General features: G+C 43.6%; 1 protein-coding gene across 11 annotated transcripts in view; it reads left to right on the plus strand.

Annotated features, from left to right (window-relative positions):
- LOC119965489 (protocadherin-10-like) overlaps positions 1-26,873 on the plus strand; it is a 631,779-nt gene that overhangs the window by 190,271 nt on the left and 414,635 nt on the right. The window contains exon 1 of one of the 11 annotated variants that reach the window (XM_038796342.1): positions 12,296-14,831. The exons of 9 other annotated variants lie outside the window; for them this stretch is intronic. In XM_038796342.1, the coding sequence (XP_038652270.1) occupies positions 12,381-14,831 (2,451 nt within the window). In that variant the 5' untranslated portion in view covers positions 12,296-12,380. Of the gene's footprint in view, positions 1-12,295; positions 14,832-22,721; positions 25,572-26,873 lie in introns of those variants that run through there. One more of the 11 variants, XM_038796345.1, reaches the window with a different exon arrangement.

Consider the following 26,873-nt stretch of genomic DNA (forward strand, 5'->3'; position numbering starts at 1 on the left):
CACGCCGAAGACAATGCCGTATTTGCTGCTAAACAGCCACTTGCTTTTTGAGAGGGCATTGTTGAAGTGCTCACGCCAAAATTACGTGCTACCGCGTAAATTAGAAATATCCTGACACCCGACTGTTTAATAGTTCTCCCAGCAGCTTCGCACTCTGCCTTCAACATCTTCACTAATTCTTACAGTTGAATGGAAGTTGAACAGGTGTTGCTGCTTCAGGCCCAGTCAGACCCAAAAAAGGGCAGTTTAGCACAGGGCTAATTCGCTGGCTTTGAAAGCAGACCAAGGCAGGCCAGCAGCACGGTTCAATTCCCGTAACAGCCTCCCCGAACAGGCGCCGGAATGTGGCGACTAGGGGCTTTTCATAGTAACTTCCTTTGAAGCCTACTTGTGACAATAAGCGATTTTCATTTTTTTCATTTCATCTTGGCATTTCTTTATCTCCTTAAAATATTCAGTATAAAATTGCTGATGTGAAATCTTCCAATAAAATATTTGATTTATGTTTGCATGTTTGTAAGGAGGGGAAATGTTTTATTTAATTTATTGCCCAAACAGTAGCTACCTCCGTACTTCCCAAATGCAAGAAACGTGTTATACTGTTAGGTAATTATCCTGGCCATATCTCAGGTCAAGGGTTATGCATTGTAGTAATCTGTTTCTTATCATAACAACATATGATTGTGCGGATGCACTTATAAAATTTACCCTTTACAATTTTGATAAGCTGGATACAAATTCGGTATTTGCGGAACGCATACTTTGTCTCCACAACATAAGACAATCTTTTTCAAAATATTTGTTTCAAGATCGGAATGAAATGGAGTATTTTGTATAAAACCTTTATGATAACAAAGTAAGACGTCTTTGGAGACCAGTTAATCATTCAAAATTATTGCACCAATACAGTATTAATGTCAATGGTGAGACAACTTATAGCAACGAAATAGGGAGAGGTGCTGGTTACTGCTTTTCTCACCAGACTCATAAACCAGAGACTCAAGGAAATCCGCTGGGGATGCGGGGTGGTGGAAATTGAACACTTATCAAAACCAAATCTGCATTCAAAAATGGATCGATGACCGTCAAACGCTTGTCGATTTTTGTCGAAATCCACCTGACTCACTAACATCCAGAGGGACGGAAATATGCAGGCCACGCATGGTCTGGCCTACATGTGCTGACCTCGCAAACCACTCACGTATATCAAACCACTGGGAAGTGTATCAAGGATAAAAAAGGAAAATCCATCCAGCATCGACTTAGGCTCCAGAATAGACAATGACACACTCAGTCCTGTCGATTCTGCAAAGTCCTCCTTACTAACAACTGGAACAGGTTTTCAAGCAACAACCTGACATAGTCATATTCACCAAATCGTACCTTACACGTCATGTCGCAGACACCACCCACAGCATCCTGAGTATGCCTTGCCCCATCAGCAGAGGTGAATGCACGGTGGTAAACGGTCAGGCGGGAGTTGCCCTGGAATCCTGAACATCAACTCCGAACTCCATGACGTATTATGGTGCCTCGTCACAGACGAGTATATAAACCTCCTGCTAACTAACACATATGACCGCATCAGTCCCGACCCCGTCCTCATCTGACGAAGCAGTATTGCACCATGTGACTACAATTTGGAGGAAGGACTGAGGGCGGCAAGGGTGCAGAGTGTACTCTGGGTGGGGAACTTCAATCTCCATTACTAAGGGTGACACCAACTGACCTGGTTGACCGAGTCCTAAAGGACAGAGCTGCCAGTCTGGGTCTGCGGCAGGGGTGGGTGAACCAACAATAGCAAAACACGTAATTTACGTGTTTGCTGCCAATATTCGTGCCCCAGATGCACCTGACCGTGACAATGTCAGTAGGCCTGCCCACTGTATGGTCACGATCCAGAAAAAGGTCTGCCCTCACACGAGGATAGACCTGATTGTGGTGTGTGGCATTAAAACAATGCCAAAGAGTTTTAACTGCTTCCACAACTCAAGAATGGGCTGTGGGCTATCAGCAGCAGCAGCAGCAATGCACTGAATCGCAATGGTTAAGTGCACATTCAGGCATATGCCCCATGCTCCCATTGCCACAAAGCTAGGGTATCAACTCTGCTCAATGAAGAGTGTAAGAGAGCATGCCAGATATAGCGCCAGGCTCACCAAAAATGTGGTGCCAACCTCGTGAAGCTACAATGCAGGTCTTCTTACGAGCCAACCCAGAATAAACAGCAGGCAAAATATAGAGTCAAGTGATCTTACAACCATCGGGAACAAACCGAAGCTCTGCAGTCCTCCCATGTCCAATCATGAATGATGGCAGACAATTAAACGTCCTACAGGGGGCATGTCTCCATAAATATTCCCATAGTTCGTGGTGGGGAGCCCAACACCTCAGTGGGCTGTAGCAGTTACAACAATCTTAAGCCAGTATTGCTTAACGGAGGCTCCATCTCGCCCTCCTCTTGAGGTTGCCATTGTCGCAAGTGTCATTCTTCAGCCAATTCGATTCACACTGCATGATATCAAGACACCACTCAATGCGCAGTCGATGTCAAAGGCTATGGACGCCAGCAATATTTTGTCAATAGTACGAAATACCTGTACTCCAGAACCAGCCCTACAAAGCTGTTCCAATACCGCTGCACACCGGCATTTAACCAGAATTGTGGAAAGTTGCTGAGGTTTGACCGGAACAGAAAAAGTAGGACAAGCCAAACCCCAGTCTACTACCGCCCATCATAGTACTCTGGATCATCAGTAAATTACTGAAAGTGATCATCAACAGTGCAATCAAGATTCATTTGCTTAGCAGGAAGCTGCTCACTGACGATCTTATTAGTGATGGACAGCATGGTTTTGTGAAGGAGAGATCGTGCCTCACTAATTTGATCAACATTTTCGAGGCAGTGACAAAGGTGATAGATTGTGGCAAGGCAGTAGGTGTGGTATACATGGACTACAGTAAAGCGTTTGATAAGGTACCACATGATAGACTGGTACAAAAGGTGAAGTCACATGGGATCAGACGAGAGCTGGCAAGTTGGATACAGAACTGGCGTGGGCACAGAAGACAGAGGGGCATCTAGACAAATATATCAATAGGGTGGGAATGGCAGGATGTGGAATCCATAAGTGCATGCGGTTATAGTTTAAGCAGGTACCATGGTCGGTGCAGGCTTGGAGGGCCGAAGGGCCTGTTGCTGTGCTGTATTGGTCTTTGTTCTTAGTTCTTTGTTTGATCTGTTTCGGTTCCACCATGCCCACTAAGCTCCTGACCTCATGACAGCCTTCGGCCAAACATGAAACAATTGGCTGGACTACAGAGGTGAGGTGAGATTGGCTGCCCTTGACAGCAAGGAAGCATTTGCCAAATGTGGCGAGACGATTGCATCGCGCAAAACGTGAGGCTATGGGAATTAGTGGGGAAGTGTTCCGCTGATTGGGGTCATATCTCGCACAAAGGAAGATGGTTGTGCTTGATGGAGGTTAATCATCTCCGTTAGAAGACATTGCTGCAGGAGTTACCCAAAGTAGTGTACTAGCCGAACCATCTTCCGATGCTTCACCAATGACCTTACTTTCATCACAACGTCAGCAATTGGGATATTCGCTGATGATTCCACATTTCCTGATCCTTCAGGTCCTGAAGCATTCAATGCCCAAATGCAGCTACACTGGACAATATCCAGACTTGGGCTGACAAGTGGCAAGTAGCATTCGTGCAGTGTAAATGCCAAGAAATGACCATCTCCAACAAGACAGAACGCAACCATCTCCCCTTCACACCCAATGACATTGCCACAGCTTAATTGCTCACTGTCAACATCTATGGGCATTTCTTTTCAGCAGAAACATAAATGGACCGGGAATATAAATGCTGTGGCTACAAGAGTAGGTCAGAGGCTCGGAAACCTGCAGCCAATAACTCACCTCCTTGCTCCCCAAAGCCAGCCCATTAAAGACATAGCACATGTCCGGAGCTTGATGAAATACTCCCAAATTGCTTCGGTGAGCGCAGCTCCAACAGCACTCATTATAATTGACGCTGAGTGGAACAAAGCAGCCTGCTTCCTTGGCATGCAAACCACAACATTGGCTGTGTTTACCTCCGACGCACAATGGCAGCATTCTGTACTATCTGCAAGATGCATTGCATGAACTCATCAAGGCTCCTTATGCAGCAGCTGACGAACCCACAACCAGTACCATCCAGAAGGACAACGGCAGCAGATGCATGGGAACAGCACGACCTGGTATTTAGACTACACATGACACACTATTCTGACTTGGAACTATATAGCCATCGCTTCACTGTCTCTGGATCAAAATCTTGAAACTCCCACCCTAACAGCACTGTGAGTGCAACACACCACATAGACGGCAGCAGTTCAAATCGTATTCGCCACAAATATCTCAAGGGCAAATTACGGATCAGCAATAAATACTGGCCTATGAGGCGATGTCCACATTCCTGGAATGAATACAAAAAAGAACCTCGCCGAATACAATCTTATAGAATATGCTTATGACCACCAGCACAATCAATGGGTATTTCCTGCCCACAAGGAGGACAGATTAAAAAGAGGCCGCGGAAATATGTTATCCAGTCAGGAAGTAAGTGACCTGGGTTTCTCCCACAGGATCTCCAGATCCACAAAGTCTCATGACATCAGGTTACATATGGACAAGGAAACACCCTGCTGACTACCACCTCCCACCCTCATCATAGCTCTCTGAGAGATTATCTTTCCTCATTTCATTTCCTAAATGAGCGAGCATTTACTTTACAACAGTGAGATGAGGTCTACCTTTTCGCTATGTCCTTCAGAATCTTACATGTTTCTTAAGACTGTTATAAACTCCAACAGATAGACACTTAGCCAGTTCAGCCTTTCCTCATAAGCAAACCAGGACTGGTTCAAGGAAGTGTGCAGGGTAGTAAAGCAGAATCACATCCAGGCAGACAGAAAAATGGTTTGTCAACATGTTAAAACTACAACAAAGAACTGCTTGCATGCAGAAAACGGAATCAGAATACAAGAGGCAGAGTTAAAATATCTCACAAGCAAAGGATCAGATCTCAGCTCTGCACTCCTGCCCCATACCGTCATGAGCGGTGGTCGGCAAGTAAACAACACAGGGCACGTTGGTACAGTGGGTGGCACTGTTGCCTCACAGCGCCACTGGGCCAGGTTCAATTCCGTCTTTGACTATGTGGAGTTTGCACTTTCTCCTAGTGTCTACGGTGGTTTCCTTCGTCACTCCAAAGATGTGCAGGTTAGTTGGGCTATGGGGTTTGCGTAGGAGTGCGTCTAGGTAGTAGGGTGTTCTTTCAAAGCGCCGGTGCAGACTCCACGGGCCCAATGGCCTCCTTCTGAACTGTATGAATTCTATGGTTCTATGTATCTAATTGGAGTTGGCGCCTCCACAACTATACACATTCCCAATGACGGAGGTGAGTGCAGAACATCAGTGCAGAAAATACATTCGCAGCATTTGCAAACATCTTCAGTCAGATGTCGTCTTGCATTCGTTAGCATCACAGATGCCAGTCTTCAGACTCCAATGATATCAACAAACAGCTGAAGGCAATGGATACTGCAAACGCTCTGGGACATGAAAATCGCTTATTGTCACAACTAGGCTACACGTGAAGTTACTGTGAAAAGCTCCCCGTCGCCACATTCCGGCGCCTGCTCTGGGAGGCTGGTACGGGAATTGAACCCGCGCTACAGGCCTGCCATGGTCTGCTTTAAAAGCCAGCTAATTATCCCTGTGCTAAACCAGCCCCAGACATGACAACATTCCAGCAAGAGATGACTTGTGCTCCAGAACTCGCCATGTCACGGCCAATGCTTTCCCAAAGGCACAGCATTGGCACAGGCCCGAATTCCAAGATACATCCTGACCAGAAAAACCTGGGCAAGTATAATTTGAACAGTTATTACTCCACCAGTCTCCTCGCGATCATCAACCAAATGACTGAAGCTGTCGGTGACTGTGCTCTCAAGTGACAAATAAGCAGCAATATCCCACTCACTGGTGCGCATTTTAGGTTTCACAATTACTACTGGAGCTGGTGGCCTAATTAAACCCTTTTTCTAAATTTGGATAAAAGCTGTGAACTCAGAGGGGCGAAGAATGTTATTGCCCCTAATCTTTACGCAGCATTTGAACAAGTGCGGCATCAAGGAGGCCGAGAAGAAATGAATTTCATGGACATCAAGTTGAAAACACACCGCTGAGTGAAGTCACACGTAGCTCAAAGTAAGATGGTTGTGGTTGTTTTGGTCATTCCCCTCTGTTCCGAGGCATAGCTGCAGGAGTTCCCCAGGATTGTGTCCTACGTCCAGATCTTCAGCTGATTTATCAAAGACATTCGAAATGTGGAATTTCGCTGATGACCGCACAATGTGCAGTGACATTCACCCTTCCTAAGATACTGAAGCAGTCCAGGAAAATATTGAGTACGGACAGGACAACGTTCTGACGTGAACTATTAAATGGCAAATAGCATTCTCGCCACACAAAACCCACTAAATGAGCATCGTACAGACCATATATGAATTTTCTATGTCATTGAATGAGATTACAACTGCTGAATCCCCCTATCAACAGCCGCGATTTACAATTGACCAGAAACTGAACCGGACTAGCCAGGTAAATACAGTGGTTACAATAGCAGGTCAAAGGTTGGGAATGCTGCCATGATTAGCACTCCTCCTGATTCTCGAAAGTCTGTCCACCATTCATAAAGCGCAAGGCAGGAGTTTGATGGAGTACTATCCCGGGCCTTGATGATTGCTGCTCCAACAATATTCTAAAAGCTCGATACAATTCAGGACGAAGTTAATTCACTTCATTGGTACCAGATTCACCAAGGTCAGCCTTCACTTCCTCCAGTATAGGCAAACAGAGGCAGAGGTAGGGAATAAATACGAGATGCACCACAGCAACTCACCAAACTGTCTTTTATAATACCTTACAAATCCGCGAATTATACTGGCTGGAAGGAGAAAGGGTATCAGAAGCATTAGAACAGCGTCACTCGCGTGTAGCAACCACAATGGTTTGCAAATATAGACAGGAAACATCTTCGTGAACTAAGACTCACATGTTTTATTTTCCTGATGGAGGCTGTGTTTCAAGATCCCCTAAAATTGGAGTTGAGATTCTCGACAAGAACTGAATTCTAACTCGAGATCTCAGAAAAGGAATCGCCCGTACTCGCTTTACGTGATTGAGCTCGACTGATCGAGGCGCTGGAACGAGCAGAGTGAGCGAATGCAAACTGAGCCAAAGCGAGAACTTCGCAATAGAAATGAACAAACTGACGTCCCGGAACAGGTGATTGATCCACCCCAAGCCCGTGGACAACATGTCAATCGCCAATACAGGCAGCGTTTGTTGGAATGAACCCGGAGAAATTCGGGACCACCCAGATTGCCAATACTGTACTTGATGTGAACGACAAGGACCCGGATTGCGAAGTGACCGTTTATCTCATCACCACCACCGAAAACGTACCCATGGATACCGAGGGTGATTGCGAGACTAAAAACACTGCTTATAGGTGAAGTTCTGCAAGGTGAGATAATATATCCTGTCAGCGATCACATTCAGGCTAACACATTTATCTTACACGGAACAAATGGAGGAATTAGACTAATCTGCATCGTGGAGATCGAAGAAGCTGAAAATGATCAGATTTGATACTGGTTGAGGGCAGATATTTCCATGCAGTATCAGTATACTGTTACATTCTTCTACAAGTTACTCGTTTAATGATAACGCTCCTGAAATAATAACATCAGTATCGACTTGGATAGCAGAGCACGCCCCATCAATAACTTCAGTTTTACGAGCTGCAGACAGAGTTTCCGAAGAACTGCAAAATATTCATTACCACATCGCCAGATATATCACTTTTAAACTTGATGCTGCTTTCACAATTATTACACAGTGTTCAATGTTTGTCACATTGATCGTGAAGATGTGTCCCAACACAACATTACCATCACATCCACAGATTTAGGCTCCGCACCCCGACCAACAAAATCTTCCGAGTTCAAGTTTGAGATATAAATGACAACGCACGTACCCTTACTCAAACCCCGTACGATAGGTAACTGACAAAAAAAACGTCATTGTGTATTTGATGCAGATTTTAGTCAAAATGACACGATTCCTGAATTCATGAGCGTTACTTTTCGTTTCGGCTTCCCTCCGCCCACTTTCGTGTCAACTGATTCAGCCAATTGCGTGCTGTTTGCGCAGCGGTGTTTCGATTTGGGGCAGCAGGGTAGCATGGTGGTTAGCATAAATGCTTCACAGCTCCAGGGTCCCAGGTTCGATTCCCGGCTGGGTCACTGTCTGTGTGGAGTCTGCACGTCCTCCCCCTGTGTGCGTGGGTTTCCTCCGGGTGCTCCGGTTTCCTCCCACAGTCCAAAGATGTGCGGGTTAGGTGGATTGGCCATGCTAAATTGCCCGTAGTGTCCTATTAAAAGTAAGGTTAAGGGGGGGGGGGGGGTTGTTGGGTTACGGGTATAGGGTGGATACGTGGGTTTGAGTAGGGTGATCATGGCTCGGCACAACATTGAGGGCCGAAGGGCCTGTTCTGTGCTGTACTGTTCTATGTTCTATTTGGAATAGTTCGGTAGTTTTCAAGTTTCAGCGCAAGCAAAGGACGTAGGTTCTCCTCCACACTGTAGCAACGTGACTGCAAATGTGATCACCGTCGATCAGAATGAAAATGCCTCTGTAATCCCATCACCTATGACAAATATAAACTCAACTGCAGAGGCGACCATGCCGAGATCTGCCGATCCGGGTTACTTGGTCAGAAAGTTGACAGCATCGGACGCGGATCCTGGACAAAACGCCCGGCTTACTCAACAAACCCTGAAGCTCATTGTAACAGACTGTTGACAGTAACTTGTGAGACTGGAGTAATCTTAAAAATGCAGCATTTTGGGGTGTGAAGGGTTCACTCAAACAGAAACTCGCGACCATGCTGAGGGAGGATGGAGAACCATTGCTTTCATCTACATTCATTGCTGGCTCAGCATAAGATTCATGTTTTTGAAACTGCATCTCATGTCAACCTGTTGGGGAAGACGGCTTCATCGGCATCTGATCAAAATTTTACTGTGGTTTATTTATAGCTGCTGTGGGCCTTATTATTTTTCTGCATGAAAGTGCAGGCGGGATTAAAGGTTATGCTCCTCTGCCAACACTCGATAGCCTAATTATCGTGTGGGTATTCAAATAACATGGAGGCATATGGATGTGGGTGAAAGCAAAAGCCAGCCTGAACGATTTCCATCTTGAATGTATTCAAGTTTAGATGGAGCCAAGAATAATTTCACTTTAAAAAAAAATTAAATAACTCTCTGCTCCACCTCAGATATATATCCAATCTGAACAATGTGCCGTGCAGGAGAGTGGGACTGCTTCACCCGATATAACTAATGAGATCGTTGGCACTTGTGACGCGAGATACATGTTTATTGTTTTCAAGTTGTATTACATCCAATTAAGTTTCTAACTCAGTGATAGCAGCTGTAATTGATTAAACAGTAAATATATCAGATCCATTATATCAATAACACCGATTTTGTTAGGCGTCATCTGTAATTGAAATTTTGAGATCAAGATAAACGCATCAGGCAAACACTGGAAATTTGTCGAAAAAAGAGGACTAATTAAAAATATACTGGAGGCCAATCAACGTATGAGACATAATTATTTTTGCATTTCCAAATTAATACATTTCCGAACAATTCTGATGAAGCATTATGTCGGAATGTGAACATTATATTTCCTACAGTTATTGTTAAAACTTCAATCTACTTCTGTAACATATGTAATAACACTCTTCCACGTTTTCTTCTCAGAGATCATGTAGCCTGGACATACAATAATTAAAAGTAGGAGTGGGCTATTTGGTCCCTCGGGCCCACTGCATCTTTAGATAAGACCATCTCTGATCTGACTGTGGTGTCAACTCCGCTTTCCTAGCTGTCCGCCCTCACCATCCCGCCCCCCATCTTACGCCCCATTACACTTGACTCTCTCGCTTCCCGAAACTCTGGATCAACGTTCAAAATATTTAAGGAACGTTCCACCACCGCTATCGGGCGCAGAGAATTACGTAGATTGACGATGCTCTGAGAGAAAAAAAATATTTGCCTCAGTTTTAAATGCGTGATCCCTGAATTTTGAACTGGGTCTCCTAATTCTAGACTCTGCCAGAAGGGAAAACATCCTCTCAGCATCCACGCTGCAAAGCCCACACCGGATCTTATTTGTTTCAATAAGATACACTCCCGTTGTTTTGCACTCCAAAGGATAGAATCTGGACCTATCCAACCTTCAGTCATAAGACAGCCCCTTTATCCCAGAAAACCATCGAGTAAAACGTCTCTCAAAGCTTTCTAATGCAATTACATCCTATATTCTCTACTGACAAGATAGTTTGCATATATGCATTTACATTGTTTATTTTAAGTTAGCCCTATGTGTTTCCGTTAAATGGACGGAATAATCTGTCTCTGCTGTACGCAAAACAATACATTTACTGTACTCGGTACACGTGACAATAAACAAATCCAATCCAAATCCAAATCCAATCCAATGCAATCCAAACTATGAGACCAAAACTGCGACAGTATTCCAGATTTGGTTTCAATATCCTGTGCAACCCAAATAAATCTTCGCTAATTTTACAATCAATTGGCTTGCAATTAACGTTAACATGACGTTGACATTCGCAACCACTTGCTGCACCTTCATTCCAACTTTCTCTGCTTCATGTTCCGGGACAGCCAGACCCTTCTGCATGGGACATTGATGTGGCAATTCTCCTTTCAAATAGAGCACTACTTCTCTATTCTTCGTGCCGAAGTGAACACAAACACATTTGATTACATTAATTCCACCTGCTCCAAAGTGCAACTATTCCTAATATGAGAATTGAAGTAAAGATGCAATCGCACATCTGTAGTGTTGTTCTGATTTAACACCCCGGCCATCCATTCAGTTTTTTTCTGGAATTGCAACACAAACTCTATAGCATACATATTGCGATGATTTTTCGTGCAGAATAAACACAAGCGGGTAAGTATAGGCATCAACACCACACTATGTTTCAAAAACAGAAAATACTGGACAATCGCAGCAGGTCTGACAGCATCCGTGGGGAGAGAAGGGAACTAACGTTTCGAGTCAGAATGACTATTTGTCAAAGCATACTCTGTTTCTTGTCTCTGCACGTTATGCAATATTCTTTTACTTATGCAAGCCGTATCAGACGTAACCTTTTAAAAATGATATGGAGACCAATAAAGCCGTTTTGATGGAATTGTTCAGGATGGTATCCCCCTCAATGTGATCCTTACAGCAGTTCCCGATGTGAAATGAATTTGAAAATACATCTGGTTGTACCAATAGTCACAGAAATGACTAACACTCAGATGTAATTCTGAATGACGCATAGATAGATAGGATCAAATGAAAGTACAGGCTACAATAAACGTGTACTGCTGGCCATCACCGGTTGTCCTGTGAAGTCATCGTGGCCCAGGAACGTTTAGTGCAAGTACAACCTGGCAAAAAAGAGTTTATTTTTCTGTGACAGTCACTTTAAGTCTACCACAGATTATTTCAAAGTGACTAAGCAGCTTGTCAAGGATGATAACTTTTTAAAATTAAAATATTACGTGATTAGACTGATGTTAATGTTATTAGCGGGAATGACTGATAAGTACAACATTCATGCAAGAGTGTGAACAAAAGTCACAGCAATGCCATTTCATTCATTAGATTTAATTTTGTTGACATGAGCAAGAAGTTATGTCCATCATTAGTCAGATAAATGGCATATGGACCCATGAAAATATCCATTACATTAATGGTGTCAGCCTGTGAATCATATGGTAAATACTACACAGAAATGCCAATTAAAGTTGTACAACGTTAAATGCACAACGCAATTCTTCCACTGTTCTGTAGAGGCACTATTGCTTTAAGATTACGTGGTTTTATTATTGGCCCAGTCTCTTTGTGTCGCTGTCTACCAATGGGATGAGAAAATACGGCTGAGGATCCAGCGCCAAGCCCCCTGCAACAAAGACTGCGCAGTATCCGAGAGAGGAGGAACATTCATGTCCACAGGCGCCTGGTTCACATCGAAGAGTCCGAGAATATTTTGTAGAAATTACCTTTGCGATTTTACAAAGAACACCGAGGAGTGGCCGAATACCAGTCCAATTTAAACCTGGAAATTCAAGGTAATGATCAATGAAGTTCTCGTCTTCACGAAAAGAAGCGTAAAATTAATCTGAGAATCAGTCAGTTATATTTGTAGTACGTTGATCCGGAATGGCCTGTTTGCTAAATAGCCGAGTGCCGCTTTGGTCGGTCCTTTACGTAATTCTCACGTCTGTTTCTGAATCGGTCTATGGGAACATTCGCTACTCAATACCGGAAGAATTAGAGCTTGGTGCCTTTGTTGGAAATATTGTTAAAGACCTCGGGTTAGATGTTAAACACCTACTTGAACGCAGATTTCGGATTGCATCTGAAAGCAATAAACAACATTTAACCGTGAATTTGAAAACTGGATTTTTGCAGATAAAGGAAAAAATAGACAGAGAGCAGCTTTGTGAGCAAGGCCTTAGTTGCGTATTAATGTTAGAGGCTATGATTGATAATCCGCTTCAGATCTATCGTATTGAAGTTGACATACTCGACATAAATGATCATGCACCCGTTTTCCGGAGAAGCGAGGTTGATCTAGAAATATCAGAAATGACGCCACTTGGAACGTCCTTTCCACTCGAGAGTGCTGCTGATCCGGACGCTGGAACTAACAGTGTTCGCTCCTATCAACTGAATTCAAACGAATATTTCGGATTGAAGTCGCAGTCAGAGGGTGGGGAGACTGGCGTCCCAGAATTGGTGCTGCAGCGGCAATTAGACCGAGAGCAAGAACCGACTCATCGACTAACACTGACGGCGTTTGATGGAGGGAACCCAGAGAGATTCGGAACCATCCAAATTAAAATTATTGTGGTTGATGCGAACGACAATGCCCCAGTTTGCCAACAAAATATCTATCAAGTTACCACTGCAGAAAATACACCCAGAGATGCATTGATTGTGAAAGTAACTGCGGTGGATAAGGACGAAGGTCTGAACGGTGAGGTAATCTATTCTTTCAGCGATCACACTCCTGACAAAGTGCGCCAAATATTCAGCTTGGAGGCCGCAACCGGGGAAATCAGGCTAAAGGGTAATCTAGATTTTGAGGAAACACACAGTTACCAGATTTCGGTTCAAGCTAAGGACAGAGGTCCACATCAATTCGCAGTATACTGTAAGGTTTTGGTAATTGTTACTGATATCAATGACAATTCTCCTGAAATAATAGCAACCTCCACTTCAAGCACGATCTCAGAAAACGCTTCCCCGCACTCTGCAGTCGCTGTTCTCAGAATTACAGACCGAGATTCTGAAAACACAGCAGATGTTTATTGCACGATTCCCAGAGAGATCCCGTTTAAACTAACCACTTCTTTTAAAAATTACTATACGTTAGTCACTCAAGGTGACATAGATCGGGAGAATGTGCCAGAGTACAACATTACTATTATATGCACTGATGCAGGTCACCCTCCCCTGTCCACCGCGAAAACCATCCGGGTTCTACTCACAGATATAAATGACAATGCGCCACGTTTTACGCAACCTTCCTTCACCATCTATGTAACAGAAAATAATGTTATTGGTGCTTCAATTGGTGCGGTGTCAGCCTTTGATCCAGATTCCAAACAAAATGCCGAACTTTCTTATTCTCTTTTCGACAGCCAGATACACGGTTTGCCGGCATTGACTTTCGTCTCAATAAACGCAGTCAGTGGTGAGATGTCTGCTCATCAATCGTTTGATTTTGAACAGCTAACAAGCTTTGAAGTGCACGTGAGAGTGCGAGATTCTGGGTCACCTCCACTCAGCAGTAATGTCACCGTAAATGTGATCATCGTGGACCAGAATGACAATGCCCCTGTGATCGTCTCACCTTCGCCTATCAAAGGATCCGCAGCAGAGGACAACATACCGAGATCGGCCGAACCAGGTTACTTGGTTGCAAAAGTGACAGCTACTGATGCCGATTCTGGTCTGAATGCTCAACTTGTTTACCAACTCTATCAGCCCACTGATGAAAGTCTGTTTACTGTGGCTCCAGTAACAGGAGAATTATGGACTATTCGCCACTTTACACGTAAAGATCCAATCAGGACAAAGGTCGTCGTTTTGGTGAGGGACAATGGAATCCCATCACTTTCATCGACGATCACTATCAATGTATCAGTGCAGGATGATACAACAGAAAATGGGTCCAGTATTGCAACGTTGGGGACAAGTGGTCCATTGAAATTGGATTTGAAATTTTTCCTAATGATTTTGTTTGGCACAACATCATTTGTTTTACTGGTGGCTATTTTATTTCTCGGTATTAAGGTTTGCAAAGGCAGAGATTGTATCAATAACGGCTTTTGCTGTTGGAGTACGTCATACCTTTCCCAGACGAGCTCGCACCATGGAATTCAAAAGGCCAGTGTAAATCTTCAAATACCATCCAATTATACGCAGGCGTATGAAAACGCGACACTTCCACGGCAGCTTCACTGTGATCCGGCTATGAATGATTTAATGTTTCTAAAGTTGCATGGCTCGGCTGGATCCCTGACTGATCTCAAGACTGGCACATGTGTCGCTGCAAAAAATGAAAAAGCATTAATCTCGGCAAGGAAGGACACAACTAATGAGGTGAGATGTGCCTTTTAAAAATTGTCTTGGAAATGTTCACCAGAAAATATTGCGGGGATATGAAAACTTAATGGAGGGAGGAGAGTTTTCCTTATTAATAAGATAACATTTCATACAAATTCTGTAAAAACAAAACAACTGCCCTTGCTGGTTGTCAGAGAGTGTGTCGATGAAACCTGAACGCTCCTCTTAGTACAGGACCCCGATGTCAATCCATACACTGGTTGGTATCAACAGCATACAATCACAATAATTAAAGTGGGATATATTATGGGAAGGTACGATACTGGATTTAGAGGAATATCTTGCATAATTGCCTGTTTGAATAGGAGTATTTAATTTGCTGTGTTTAAACCTGCAGTGAGTACTCAGTGATTTTGGAAACATGTTCAGGCTACGCGCTGAAACTAAATAAAAAAAGCAAGTGGCTAATAAAGTATTTGAGCGAACCTATCATTTCAACACCTTCTAGAAAGTTACAGAAGTATTGGACAGGCACCTTATATTAGCATGAATTTAAAAGCGTTGCGAGGTATCAATATTTCTCCAAGACAACGATTCCCAGTCCAGACAAAAAAAGTGTTCAGAACAACTATTATAAACGTGGAAAATATAACGTGATAGGGAGGGGTGTGGTGTAAATCTTCTCCGTCAGACTGGAGAGAGTTTTAAAACATCAGCGAACATGGAACCAAAGACCTGAAACGGAACTCTGGTGATGAGTTTTAATCGTGATGATTGGAAACTCTATGCACAGAACATTGGGAAGCTCTGTGCGCTCATACACATTAAAAACGTGACAGAAGTATAGCATGGCCAGAATGTTGTGAGCTAAATCCCTATGGTGATAATATGTTGAGAAAATATTAAAATGTAAAAGACGAGTGAAGTCCTTCATTTAAAAAAATTCCAAGGGTAAAATACATTTTTTTCTTGAGAGTAACAAAGATTGTTTTCCAACTCAGTTTGGTGGAGGTCCATATTCAGTTGGCAGATAGAAATTGCAACATAGAATATATAAGAACATAAGAACTAGGAGCAGGAGTCGATCATCTGGCCCTTCAAGCCTGCTCCACCTTCAATGAGATCATGGCTGATCTTTTGTGGACTTCGCTCCACTTTCCGGCCCGAACACAGTAACCCTTCATTCATTTATTCTTCAAAAAACTATCTATCTTTATCTTGAAAACATTTAATTAGGGAGCCTCAACTGCTTTATTGGGCAGGGAATTCCATAGATTCACAACCCTTTGGATGAAGAAGTTCCTCCTAAACTCAGTCCTAAATCTACTTCTCCTTACTTTGAGGCTATGTCCCCCTGTTCTGCTTTCAAATGCCAATGGAATCAGCCTCCCAGCATCTATTATATCTATTCCCTTCATACTTTTATAGGTTTCTGTAAGAATCCCCCACATCCTTGTAAATCCAATGAGTACTGTCCCAGTCTACTCAACCTCTCCTCGTAACTCGACCCCCTCAACTCCGGGATTAATCGAGTGAGTCTCCTCTGCACACGTTCCAGCGCAAGTCCGTCCTTTCTCACGTAAGGAGACCAAAGCAGAACACAATAATCCAGGTGTGTCCTCACTAACACCTTATACAGTTGCAGCATAACCTCGCTAGTCTTAAACCCCATCCCTCTAGCAATGAAGGACAAAACTCTATTCGCCTTTGTAATCACCTGTTGCACCTGTAAACCAACTTTTTGCGACTCATGCACTAGGACATCAAGGTCTCCCTGCAAAGCAGCATGTTTTCATATTTTATCATTTAAATAATAATCCCTTTTGCTCTTATTACTACCAAAATGGATAACCTCACATTTGTCAACATTTTATTACATCTGCCAGACCCTAGCCCATTCACTTGAACTATGAAAATCCTTCTGCAGGCTTCCAGTGTCCTCTGCACATTTTGCTTAACACTCATCTTAGTGTCGTCTGCAAACTTGGACACATTACACTTTGTCCCCAACTCCAAATCATCTATATAAATTGTGAACAATTGTCGGCCCAACACTGATCCCTGAGGGCACCATTAGCTGCTGATTGCCAACCAGAGAAATACCCATTAATCCCCACTCTTTCCTTTTTATTGATTAACCAATCCTCTATCAGTGCTACTATTTTACATTTAACGCCAAGCATCTTTATCGTATGCAGCAACGTTTTGTATGGCATCCTGTCAAAGGCTTTCTGGAAATCCAGATGTACCACAACCATAGGCTCCCCATTGTCTACCACACCAGTAATGGCCTCAGATAATGCGAAAGGCAGCGTGAGAGATGCGTGGTAACAGACGAGTTTCATTGGATTTTATACTGCGTATTTGCAAAAAAATTTCAACTTGTCTCAAAAACTTTAGAATGTTCGCACATTTAGATATCACTCCTTTGTTCAAGGAAGGGTAGGCGAGTGTCTGAGATGGAGCAAGTGAAAGTGATGGACGGGTAGAAACTGGAAGCGAAGTTGATGAAATTTTCCAGATCCGGACGAGAGCATGAAGTGGCACCAAAATAGTCATCGATGTGCCGGTAAAAGAGTTGAGGGAGGGGTCCCGGTTGGCCTGGAACAAGGCAGGTTGTACATACCCTCTTGCAACTTTTCTTCTGAAAGTGTGACTGCACACAGTTACATGTTATAGGCTAGTTGAGGAACTTGAAGAGGTGGTGCACATATTTCTGGATGTGGCAATGGACAGCCCATAAACAGGCATGCGTAGCAGGGCCCCATGCGGGTACATATTGCTACAACTTTGATTTGGAGAAAGTAGTATGAGTTAAAGGAGAACTTGTTGAGAGATAGGACGAGTTCAGCAAGGCGGCGGATTGTGGTGGTGGATTGGAATTGTTCAGGACTCTTTTCGGGAAAGAGCATTTTTGGGCTCCTTGCCACATTTCTTCTGAAAATGTGGCTGCACACAGTTACATGTTATAGACTAGTTCAGGAACTGAAAGAGGTGGTGCACATATTTCTGGTGTGGCAATAGATGTCCCGATGAACATCACCATATACAACACCATGATTTTTCAGAAGATCAAAGATGGCCTGAATCCAGAGGTGAAGGAAGTCAACTTCATGCTTGCCACCCTGCTGTCCCTCTCTCCTACAGCAGTTATTCCTGCTCCTCCTGGTTCCATATGATGCTTCCATTCTTCATCAAGACCGAGGGAGACCTCGAGCATTATACCAATGAACACCCATTCCCTTTCTCTTTCTGCCTCCTATTGATATCCAGTAAGACGGAGTCGGACAATACGCAACATTTTTTCGGTTAGGTTCTAAGATAATTTCATGAATAAACATGGCTTATTGATGAATAAGTTAGATAGTTTTTATAACTATGAAACAGGGAGAGGTGTAATTAGTGATATTTTCACGGTTCTAGTAGTCCAAAGGCCTAAGAAAATGCGCTATTAACCTACGATGGTGGACTTGGAACTCAATTAAACAATGTGGCATTAAACATGAAATGACGAACCATCTAGTTCACTAATGTCCGTAGGGAAGGAAATCTGCCAACCATACCTGGTCGGGCCTTTATGTCGTGGCCTTCAAGCCATTCTGTTGTACCAGACAGCAAACATGCTACTTATCGGTTGAAGTGTTCGGTGCAAGACTGGGGATTGGACCCAGAGTGAATGGAATACATTTTCATCTGAACAACATAGTCGAGGACAACAGACAGATGGTGACCCTCCTCATAGTTTGCGGTGTGGAGACTTATAGCATTATGAAACGTTTAACTTTTCCCAACACATCTGACAACCAGCCGTCCACCAAAATGTTCGGCAACCATTTTGACCTAAAATCTGCATTAATTGTTTACTGTTTCCGTTTCTTAATCCACATTATCGATATTTTGGTCCAAGTTCAGGATAGATGTTTCCATGCCAGATCAGTACACTGTTTAAATCTTTCACAAGTTACTGATGTTAATGATCATGCTCCGGAAATAATGGTAACATCAGAATTGGTTAGGTTGCAGAGCGGAGGATGGCTCTTCCGAAACTACAATAGCTGTCTTATGAGTGACAATGAAATGGAAAATGCTCGTTGTCGCATCACCATATACAATACCATGAGACGTTGTAGCAGAAGTAGGAAACTGTGTCCATCGAGTCAGCTCTGCCATTCATGATTGATCTGATGTAATAATTCTGAGGTCCACTTTCCTGTCTTATCCCCATAACCTTTGATTCCCTTACTGACTAAAAATCTATCTATCTCAGACTTGAACATATTTAACGGCCCAGCCTCAACAGCCCACCGATATAAAGAATCCCATAGACACTCTACCCTTTGAGAGGCAGCTAACGAGTTAGTTATTGAAGGCAAAACCAATTCCTTGCGTCCTGGGCTGATCGTCGGCTTTTCGCGCCAGAGGAAGATGTAACTACTGCCACGATCCTTCAGCTGCCCTTCGCCTACGCTTCGGGTATCTTGCAGGGCAGTGACGTCGGTGGACGTCACTGGAAAGCCTCCAGTGTCGTTCCTATCAATGGCTTAAGCCTAGAGATGTCAGCCGGTTGACTGTAACTCAAGAGAGTGCAGATATATTGAGATTTCTGCGTGTTTGGGGGGGGGGGTGGTCAAGGATTTACGGAAACTCATACTCATGATGCGAGATAATGGAATCCTGTTGCTTTCATCTCCAATCATTACTGGCTTATCATACTGAATCACGCTTTTGCAACTGCAGCTAACGTCAACATGTTGACGGCACAGCGGCACAGTGGTTAGCACTGCAGCGTCACCGCGCCAGGGATCTGAGTTCAATTCCGGCCTCGGGTGACTTGGTGGAGTTTGCACTTTCTCTCCGTATGTGGCGTGGGTTTCTTCCGGGTGACCCAGTTTCCTCACAAAGTCCAATGATATACACGGTAGATGGATTGGCAACGCACAATTGCCCCTTTGTGTCCAAAGTTGAGGTGGGGTTACGGAATAGGGCAGGCCATTGAGCCTATTTAGGGTGTGCTGCCATAGAGTTGGTGCTGAGTCGATGGGTCCAATGCCCTCCTTCTGCATTGTACGTATTCTAGGATTCTATGAAATGCCACAATGCTTTGGCCTCAACTACTTTCTGTGGTAGTAAATTCCACAGATTCGCCACTCTGTAAAGAAATTTCTCCCGACCTCAGTCCCTTATTCTCAAACTATGACCCCGAGTTATGGATTCCCCAAGCATCGGGGTCATAGTTTTCTGAATCTACACTGTCTAATCCGGTTAGAATTTTACAGGTTTCTATGAGAACCTCCTCACTCTTCTAAACTGCAGTGAAAATAATCCTAACCAATTTAGTCTCTCCTTATTTGACAGTCCCTCCATCCCAGGAAACAGCCTGGTAAACGTGTGTTTACTCCTTCCATAGCAAGAACATCCTTCCTCAGATAAGGACACCAAAACTTCACACAATATTCCAAACGTGGCCTCACCAGGCATTATACATAGAACATAGAACAGTACAGCACAGAACAGGCCCTTCGACCCTCAATGTTGTGCCGAGCCATGATCACCCTACTCAAACCCACGTATCCACCCTATACCCATAACCCAACAACCCCCCCCCCCCCCTTAACCTTACTTTTATTAGGACACTACGGGAAATTTAGCATGGCCAATCCACCTAACCCGCACATCTTTGGACTGTGGGAGGAAACCGGAGCACCCGGAGGAAACCCACGCACACAGGGGGAGGACGTGCAGACTCCACACAGACAGTGACCCAGCCGGGAATCGAACCTGGGACCCTGGAGCTGTGAAGCATTTATGCTAACCACCATGCTACCCTGCTGCCCCTTAATTGCAATACAATTGCAGCAAAACAGTCCTGTTCCCATATTAAAATCTCTGCACTATGAAGACCAACTACCACTTGCCTTACTTGCTCACTGCTGTTCTTCTGTCTTTAACTTCAGTGACAGATGCACAAAGGTACAAGTATCGCTGAGCATCCATCTCTCTCAATTTACAGCCATTCAAATAATAATCTATGTTCCAATTTTGCTACTGAAGTAGATAACCTTACTTTATCTACATTATACTGCATCTGCCATGAATATGCCCACTCACTCAGCCTGTACAAATCACGCTAAACCATCTTTCACAGCTCTTCCACGTACCAAACTTAATATCATCTGCAAACCTGGAGATGATACATTTAGTTCCCTCGTCCAAACCATTAATATATAATATGAAAAATTGCGGTCCGAGCACAGATCCCTGCGGCACCCCACTATTCACTGCCTGCCAATCGGAAAAAATACCCATTTATTCCAACACTTTCCTTCCTGTCTGCTAACCAGCTTTCTATCCATATCAAGTTTCTACCTCCAATGCCATGTACTTTAACTTTAGTAATCTGCTATGTGAGACCTTGTCAAAAACCTTCTGAAACCTTTCCTAACATCCCGCCTTCACCTCGCCCCCCATCCCCAGCACCATAAACGCTGATTCTATTGTTGCGCAAAAGTCCAACTCACCCTTGGACATATTTCTGACCATATCTCCGCCGTTCTCTGGGCAGAGACAGACACAGAATAACGAGGATCTGAGAGAGAAATAAACCCTTATCTCATTCTTAAATGGGCGAAACCTGATTTTTAAATTGTGCCCACTGTTCCAAGACTCCTCACAAAAATCCACCCTGCCAAGTCCCCGCTGGATTTTATATGCTGAAATAAGATCATAACATCGTAGAATTTACGGTGAACGAGTAGGCCATTCGGCCCATCGAGTCTGCAACGGCCCTTGGAAAGAGCACCCTACTTAAGCCCACAGGTCCAACCTATCCCCGTAACCGAGTAACCCAACCTAACCTTTGAGGGCACTAAGGGCAATTTAGCATGGCCAATCCTCCTAACCCTCACATCTTTGGGCTGTGGGAGTAAACCAGAGCACCCGGAGAAAACCCATGCAGACACTGGGAGGAAGTGCAGACTCCGCACAGACAGTGACCCAAACCGGGAATCGAACCTGGGACACTGGAGCTGTGATACAACCGTGCTAACCATAGTGCTACCGTACCTGTTCTTATTCTCATAAACTCCAAAGGATAGAGACTCAACCTGTCCAACTTCGCTCATAAGGCAACCCCTTCAGTCCAAAAAATGATCGAGTGAAATTTCTCTGAATTGCGTCGAATGCAGTCGCATCGTTTCTAAAACAAGGAGACCAAAACAGTGGAGAATATTCCTGATATGATGGTCTCAGCAACATCCTGCACAACTGGAGGATACATTCCCTACTTCCACACTGGATTTCCCTTGCAATGAATGGTAACATTCCAATGCAATCTCGTTACCACTTGCGGCATCTGGAAGCCGGCTTTTTATCATTTGTGTTGCATCTGGTTCTATTATCAGTCTCAGAAATGAGTAAAATCAGAAGTAATTATGTATAACTCGAAGATAGTTAGAATGAGGTTACATTGCAGGCAACAATTATCGCCTACCGTACGATATAGGCAGCATTTCTTTCCCATCCCTAGTTGTCCCGTGCAAGTGATGGTGCGTCTTCCTGAAAGTCCACGTGGCCCAAGGGCAATTATTGCAAGTAAAACCTGGAATTTCTTTTTCTTTTTCTGTGCCTATCACTTTAAGGCTAGGGCAAATTACTTCAAACTAACAAAGACGTCCGTCAAGGCTAAGATTCATATTACATCTGCAACATTACATGATTAGACTGATGTTAATGGTATTTATGTTAATAACTGACAAGTAGAGAATACAAGCAAGGATCAGAGCAATTCAAATAGATGGTTTCATTCATTAGGTTAAACGTTGTTGACGTATCCAAGTAATGAATAATTAATCAAGACAGCATGCGAAACATATACTAAATACTACACTCAAATGTGAATTGAAGTTGTACACCATTAAATACACAAAGCAATTCTTCCGCTGTTCTGTGGAGGCACTATTGCTTTAAGATTAAGTGGTGTTATTATTGGCCCAGTCTCTTTGTGTCGCTGTCTTCCAATGGGGTGAGCAAATGCGGCTGAGGATCCAGCGCTACGCCCCCTGAAACAAACACTGCGCAGGATCAAGGAGAGGAGGAACATTCATCTGTCCAGGCGCCTGGTTCACATCTCAGAAAGAATCCGAGCAAATCGAACGGGAATTGTGCAAGTAACCTTTGCGATTTTGACAAAGAACACTCGGGGACTGGTGAAAAGCAGATTACTTAAAACTTGGAAAACCAAGGTAACGGACAATTACGCACTCGTCGTTACAATAAGGAGCATTAGATTCATCTGAGCATCAATCGGTATTTGCAGTACGTTGATCCGGAATGGCCTTTTTGCTAAATAGCCGAGTGCCGCAATGGTCCGTTCTCTACATCATTCTCACGTCTGTTTCCGAATCGGCACTTGGGAATATTCGCTACTCAATTGCTGAAGAATTAAAGCTAGGTGCCTTTGTTGGAAATATTGCTCACGACCTCGGGTTAGATGTTAAACAGCTATTTGAACGCAGGTTTCGGATCGCATCTGAAAGTAAAAAACAATATATAATCGTGAATTTAAAAACTGGAATTTTGCAGGTAAAGGAAAAAATAGACAGAGAGCAGCTTTGTGAACAAGGCCTCAGTTGTGTATTAATGTTAGAGGCTGTGATTGAAAATCCATTTCAGATATATCGTGTTGAAGTTGACATCCTGGACATAAACGATAATGCGCCCCTTTTCCGGAGAAGCGACGCTAACCTTGAAATATCAGAATTGACGCCACTTGGCATGTCCTTTCAACTCCAGAGTGCCTTTGATCCGGACGCTGGAACGAACAGTGTTCGCTCCTATCAACTCAGTTCAAACGAGTATTTCAGACTGAAATCGCAGTCAGAGGGTGGGGAAGCTGATGCCCCAGAAATGCTGCTGCAGCGGCAGTTAGACCGAGAGCAACAACCGACTCATCGACTAACACTGACGGCGTTTGATGGAGGGAACCCGGAGAGATTCGGAACCACTGAGATTAAAGTTACGGTGGTTGATGTGAACGACAATGCCCCAGTTTGCCAACAAAACATCTATCAAGTTACCACTGCAGAAAATGCACCCAAAGATACATTGATTGTGAAAGTAACTGCGTTGGATATGGACGAAGGTCCGAACGGTGAGGTAATCTATTCTTTTAGCGATCACACTCCTGACAAAGTGCGTGAAATATTTAACTTGGAGGCAGCAACCGGGGAAATCAGGCTAACTGGTATTCTGGATTTTGAGGAAACGCATAGTTACCAAATGTCGATACAAGCTAAGGACAGAGGTCCACATCCATTCGCAGTATACTGTAAGGTTTTGGTAATTGTTACTGATATCAATGACAATTCTCCTGAAATAATAGCAACCTCCACTTCAAGCACGATCTCAGAAAACGCTTCCCCGGACACTGCAGTCGCTGTTCTCAGAATTACAGACCGAGATTCTGAAAACACAGCAGATGTTCATTGCAGGATCCCCAGAGATATCCCGTTTAAACTTACCACTTCTTTTAATAATTACTACACGTTAGTCACTCAAGGTGATATCGATCGTGAACGTGTGCGAGAGTACAACATTACTATTATCTGCACTGATACTGGTATCCCGCCCCTGTCGACCACAAAAACCATCCGAGTTCTGGTCACAGATATAAATGACAATGCGCCACGTTTTACGCAGCCTTCGTTTGCCATGTATGTAACAGAAAATAATGTTATTGATGCTTCAATTGGATCTGTGTCTGCCTTTGATCCAGATTTCCATCAAAATACCGAACTTTCTTATTCTCTTTTGAATAGCCTGATACACGGTTTGCCTGCATTCACTTTCGTCTCGATAAACGCAGTGAGTGGTGTGATGTCTGCTCACCAATCGTTTGATTTTGAACAACTGGCAAGCTTTGAAGTGCATGTGAGAGTGCGAGATTCGGGGTCACCTCCACTCAGCAGTAATGTAACGGTCAACGTGATCATCGTGGACCAGAATGACAATGCCCCTGTGATCGTCTCACCTTCGCCTATCAAAGGATCCGCAGCAGAGGACAAAATACCGAGATCGGCCGAACCAGGTTACTTGGTTGCAAAAGTGACAGCTACTGATGCCGATTCTGGTCTGAATGCTCAACTTGTTTACCAACTCTATCAGCCCACTGATGAAAGTCTGTTTACTGTGGCTCCAGAAACAGGAGAAGTATGGACGATTCGCCACTTTACATATAAAGATCCAGTCAGAACAAAGGTCGTCGTTTTGGTGAGGGACAACGGAACCCCATCTCTTTCATCGACAACCACTATCAATGTATCAGTGCAGGATTATACAACAGAAAATGCGTCTAATGTTGGAACGCTGGAGACCAATGGACCGTGGAAATGGAATTTGAAATTTTATCTAATGATTTTATTTGGCACAACCTCATTTCTTTTACTTGTGGCTATTTTATTCCTCGGTATTAATTTTTGCAAAGGCAGATATACCAACAGCGGCTTTCGCTGTTGGAATACGCCATACCTTTCCCGGATGAGCTCACGCCATGGAATTGAAAAGGCCAGTGTCAATCTTCAGATACCATCCAATTATACACAGGCCTATGAAAATGCAACACTTCCACAACAACTTCATTTTGATCCAGCTATGAGTGATGCAATGGTTCTGAAGTTACATGGTTCGGCTACATCAATGATTGATCGCAAGACTGGCACATGTGTCGCTGCTAATCACGAAGATGCATCCATCTGTCCTAGGCAGGACGGAGTTCACGAGGTGAGAGGTGCATTACTAAATATATCTTGCATATGTCAACCAGAAAACATTGAGGGGATGTGAAAACGTAAAGGAGGAAGCAGAGCTTGGCATATATCTGAGATATTTCAGGGAAGTTATGTTAAAAGGAACAGCCCATGTTGGTGCTCAGAGAGATTCTGTGTGAAAGTTGGACACCCCTCCTCCGCAGGAGCCGAATGTCAATCCACACATTGGTTGCTATCAAAGCCAAAACATCACAATAATTAACGTGGGAGCTTTTGTGGGAAGGCACGATATTGTATACTTTGGAATAACTTGCATAAGTTCCAGTTTGAATACGTAAATATACATTGCTGACCTTAAGCTAGCAATAATTACTTCGTGATTTGAGTAACTTGTTGAGGCTGAGCGGTTGATCAGAATATAAAAAAGTGCCCAATGCATTATTTGAGTGAATCGATTATTTCAGCACGTTCTAGAAAGTTGCAGATTGATTGGACTAACCATTTATATTCGCCTTAACATTAAAACATCGCAAAAAATCAATATTCCTCAAACACAATGAATCTCTGTGCAAACAAAATGTGGGTTATTAATAAGTATTGCAAAGGCAGAAAATATCCGAGCGGCAGTGGTGTAGAGAATATTGTCTCCGTCGGGAAGGAGTTTTAAAAATTCTCTATGAACGTGGAATCTAATACCTGAAATTGACACTTGCTGATATGTGTAAACCATTGTGTATTATATGGGACTCATATAAATTATAACCTTCATAGATACTTGCCAGAAAGGCTGAGAGCTAAATACCTATGGTGACAAAAGTAAATATTAGTTGCAAAAGATGAGGGATGTTTGTGTCTTTAAGAAAATATTTCACGGCGTAAAATGCATTTTCTGCTTGTAGGTAACAAATGTTGTCCCCCCAGTTGGTCTGCTGCACGTCTCTGTAAAAATAATATGTACTGGTGACACAAGTAGTCTCACATTAACACTGCAATGAAGTTACTGTGAAAATCCCCCAGTCGCCACACTCCGGCGTCAGTTCAGGTACACAGAGGGGAAATTCAGAATGGCAATTCAGAATGTCCTATTCACCTTACAAACACGTCTTTGAGACTTGTAGGAGGAAACCAGAGCACCCGGAGGAAACCCACTGAGACACAGGGAGAACATGCAGACTCCGCACAGACAATGACTCAAGCGGGAATCCAGGACCCCTGCGCTGTGAAGCAACAGTGCTAACTACTGTGCTCATAAGAATGTTAGCGTATTTATCTATCATCTCTCCACTCAGCATTAAAAAAACTTTTATTTGCAGTG

Source organism: Scyliorhinus canicula, chromosome 4 (assembly GCF_902713615.1).
Source record: "Scyliorhinus canicula chromosome 4, sScyCan1.1, whole genome shotgun sequence".
Taxonomy (NCBI): domain Eukaryota; kingdom Metazoa; phylum Chordata; class Chondrichthyes; order Carcharhiniformes; family Scyliorhinidae; genus Scyliorhinus; species Scyliorhinus canicula.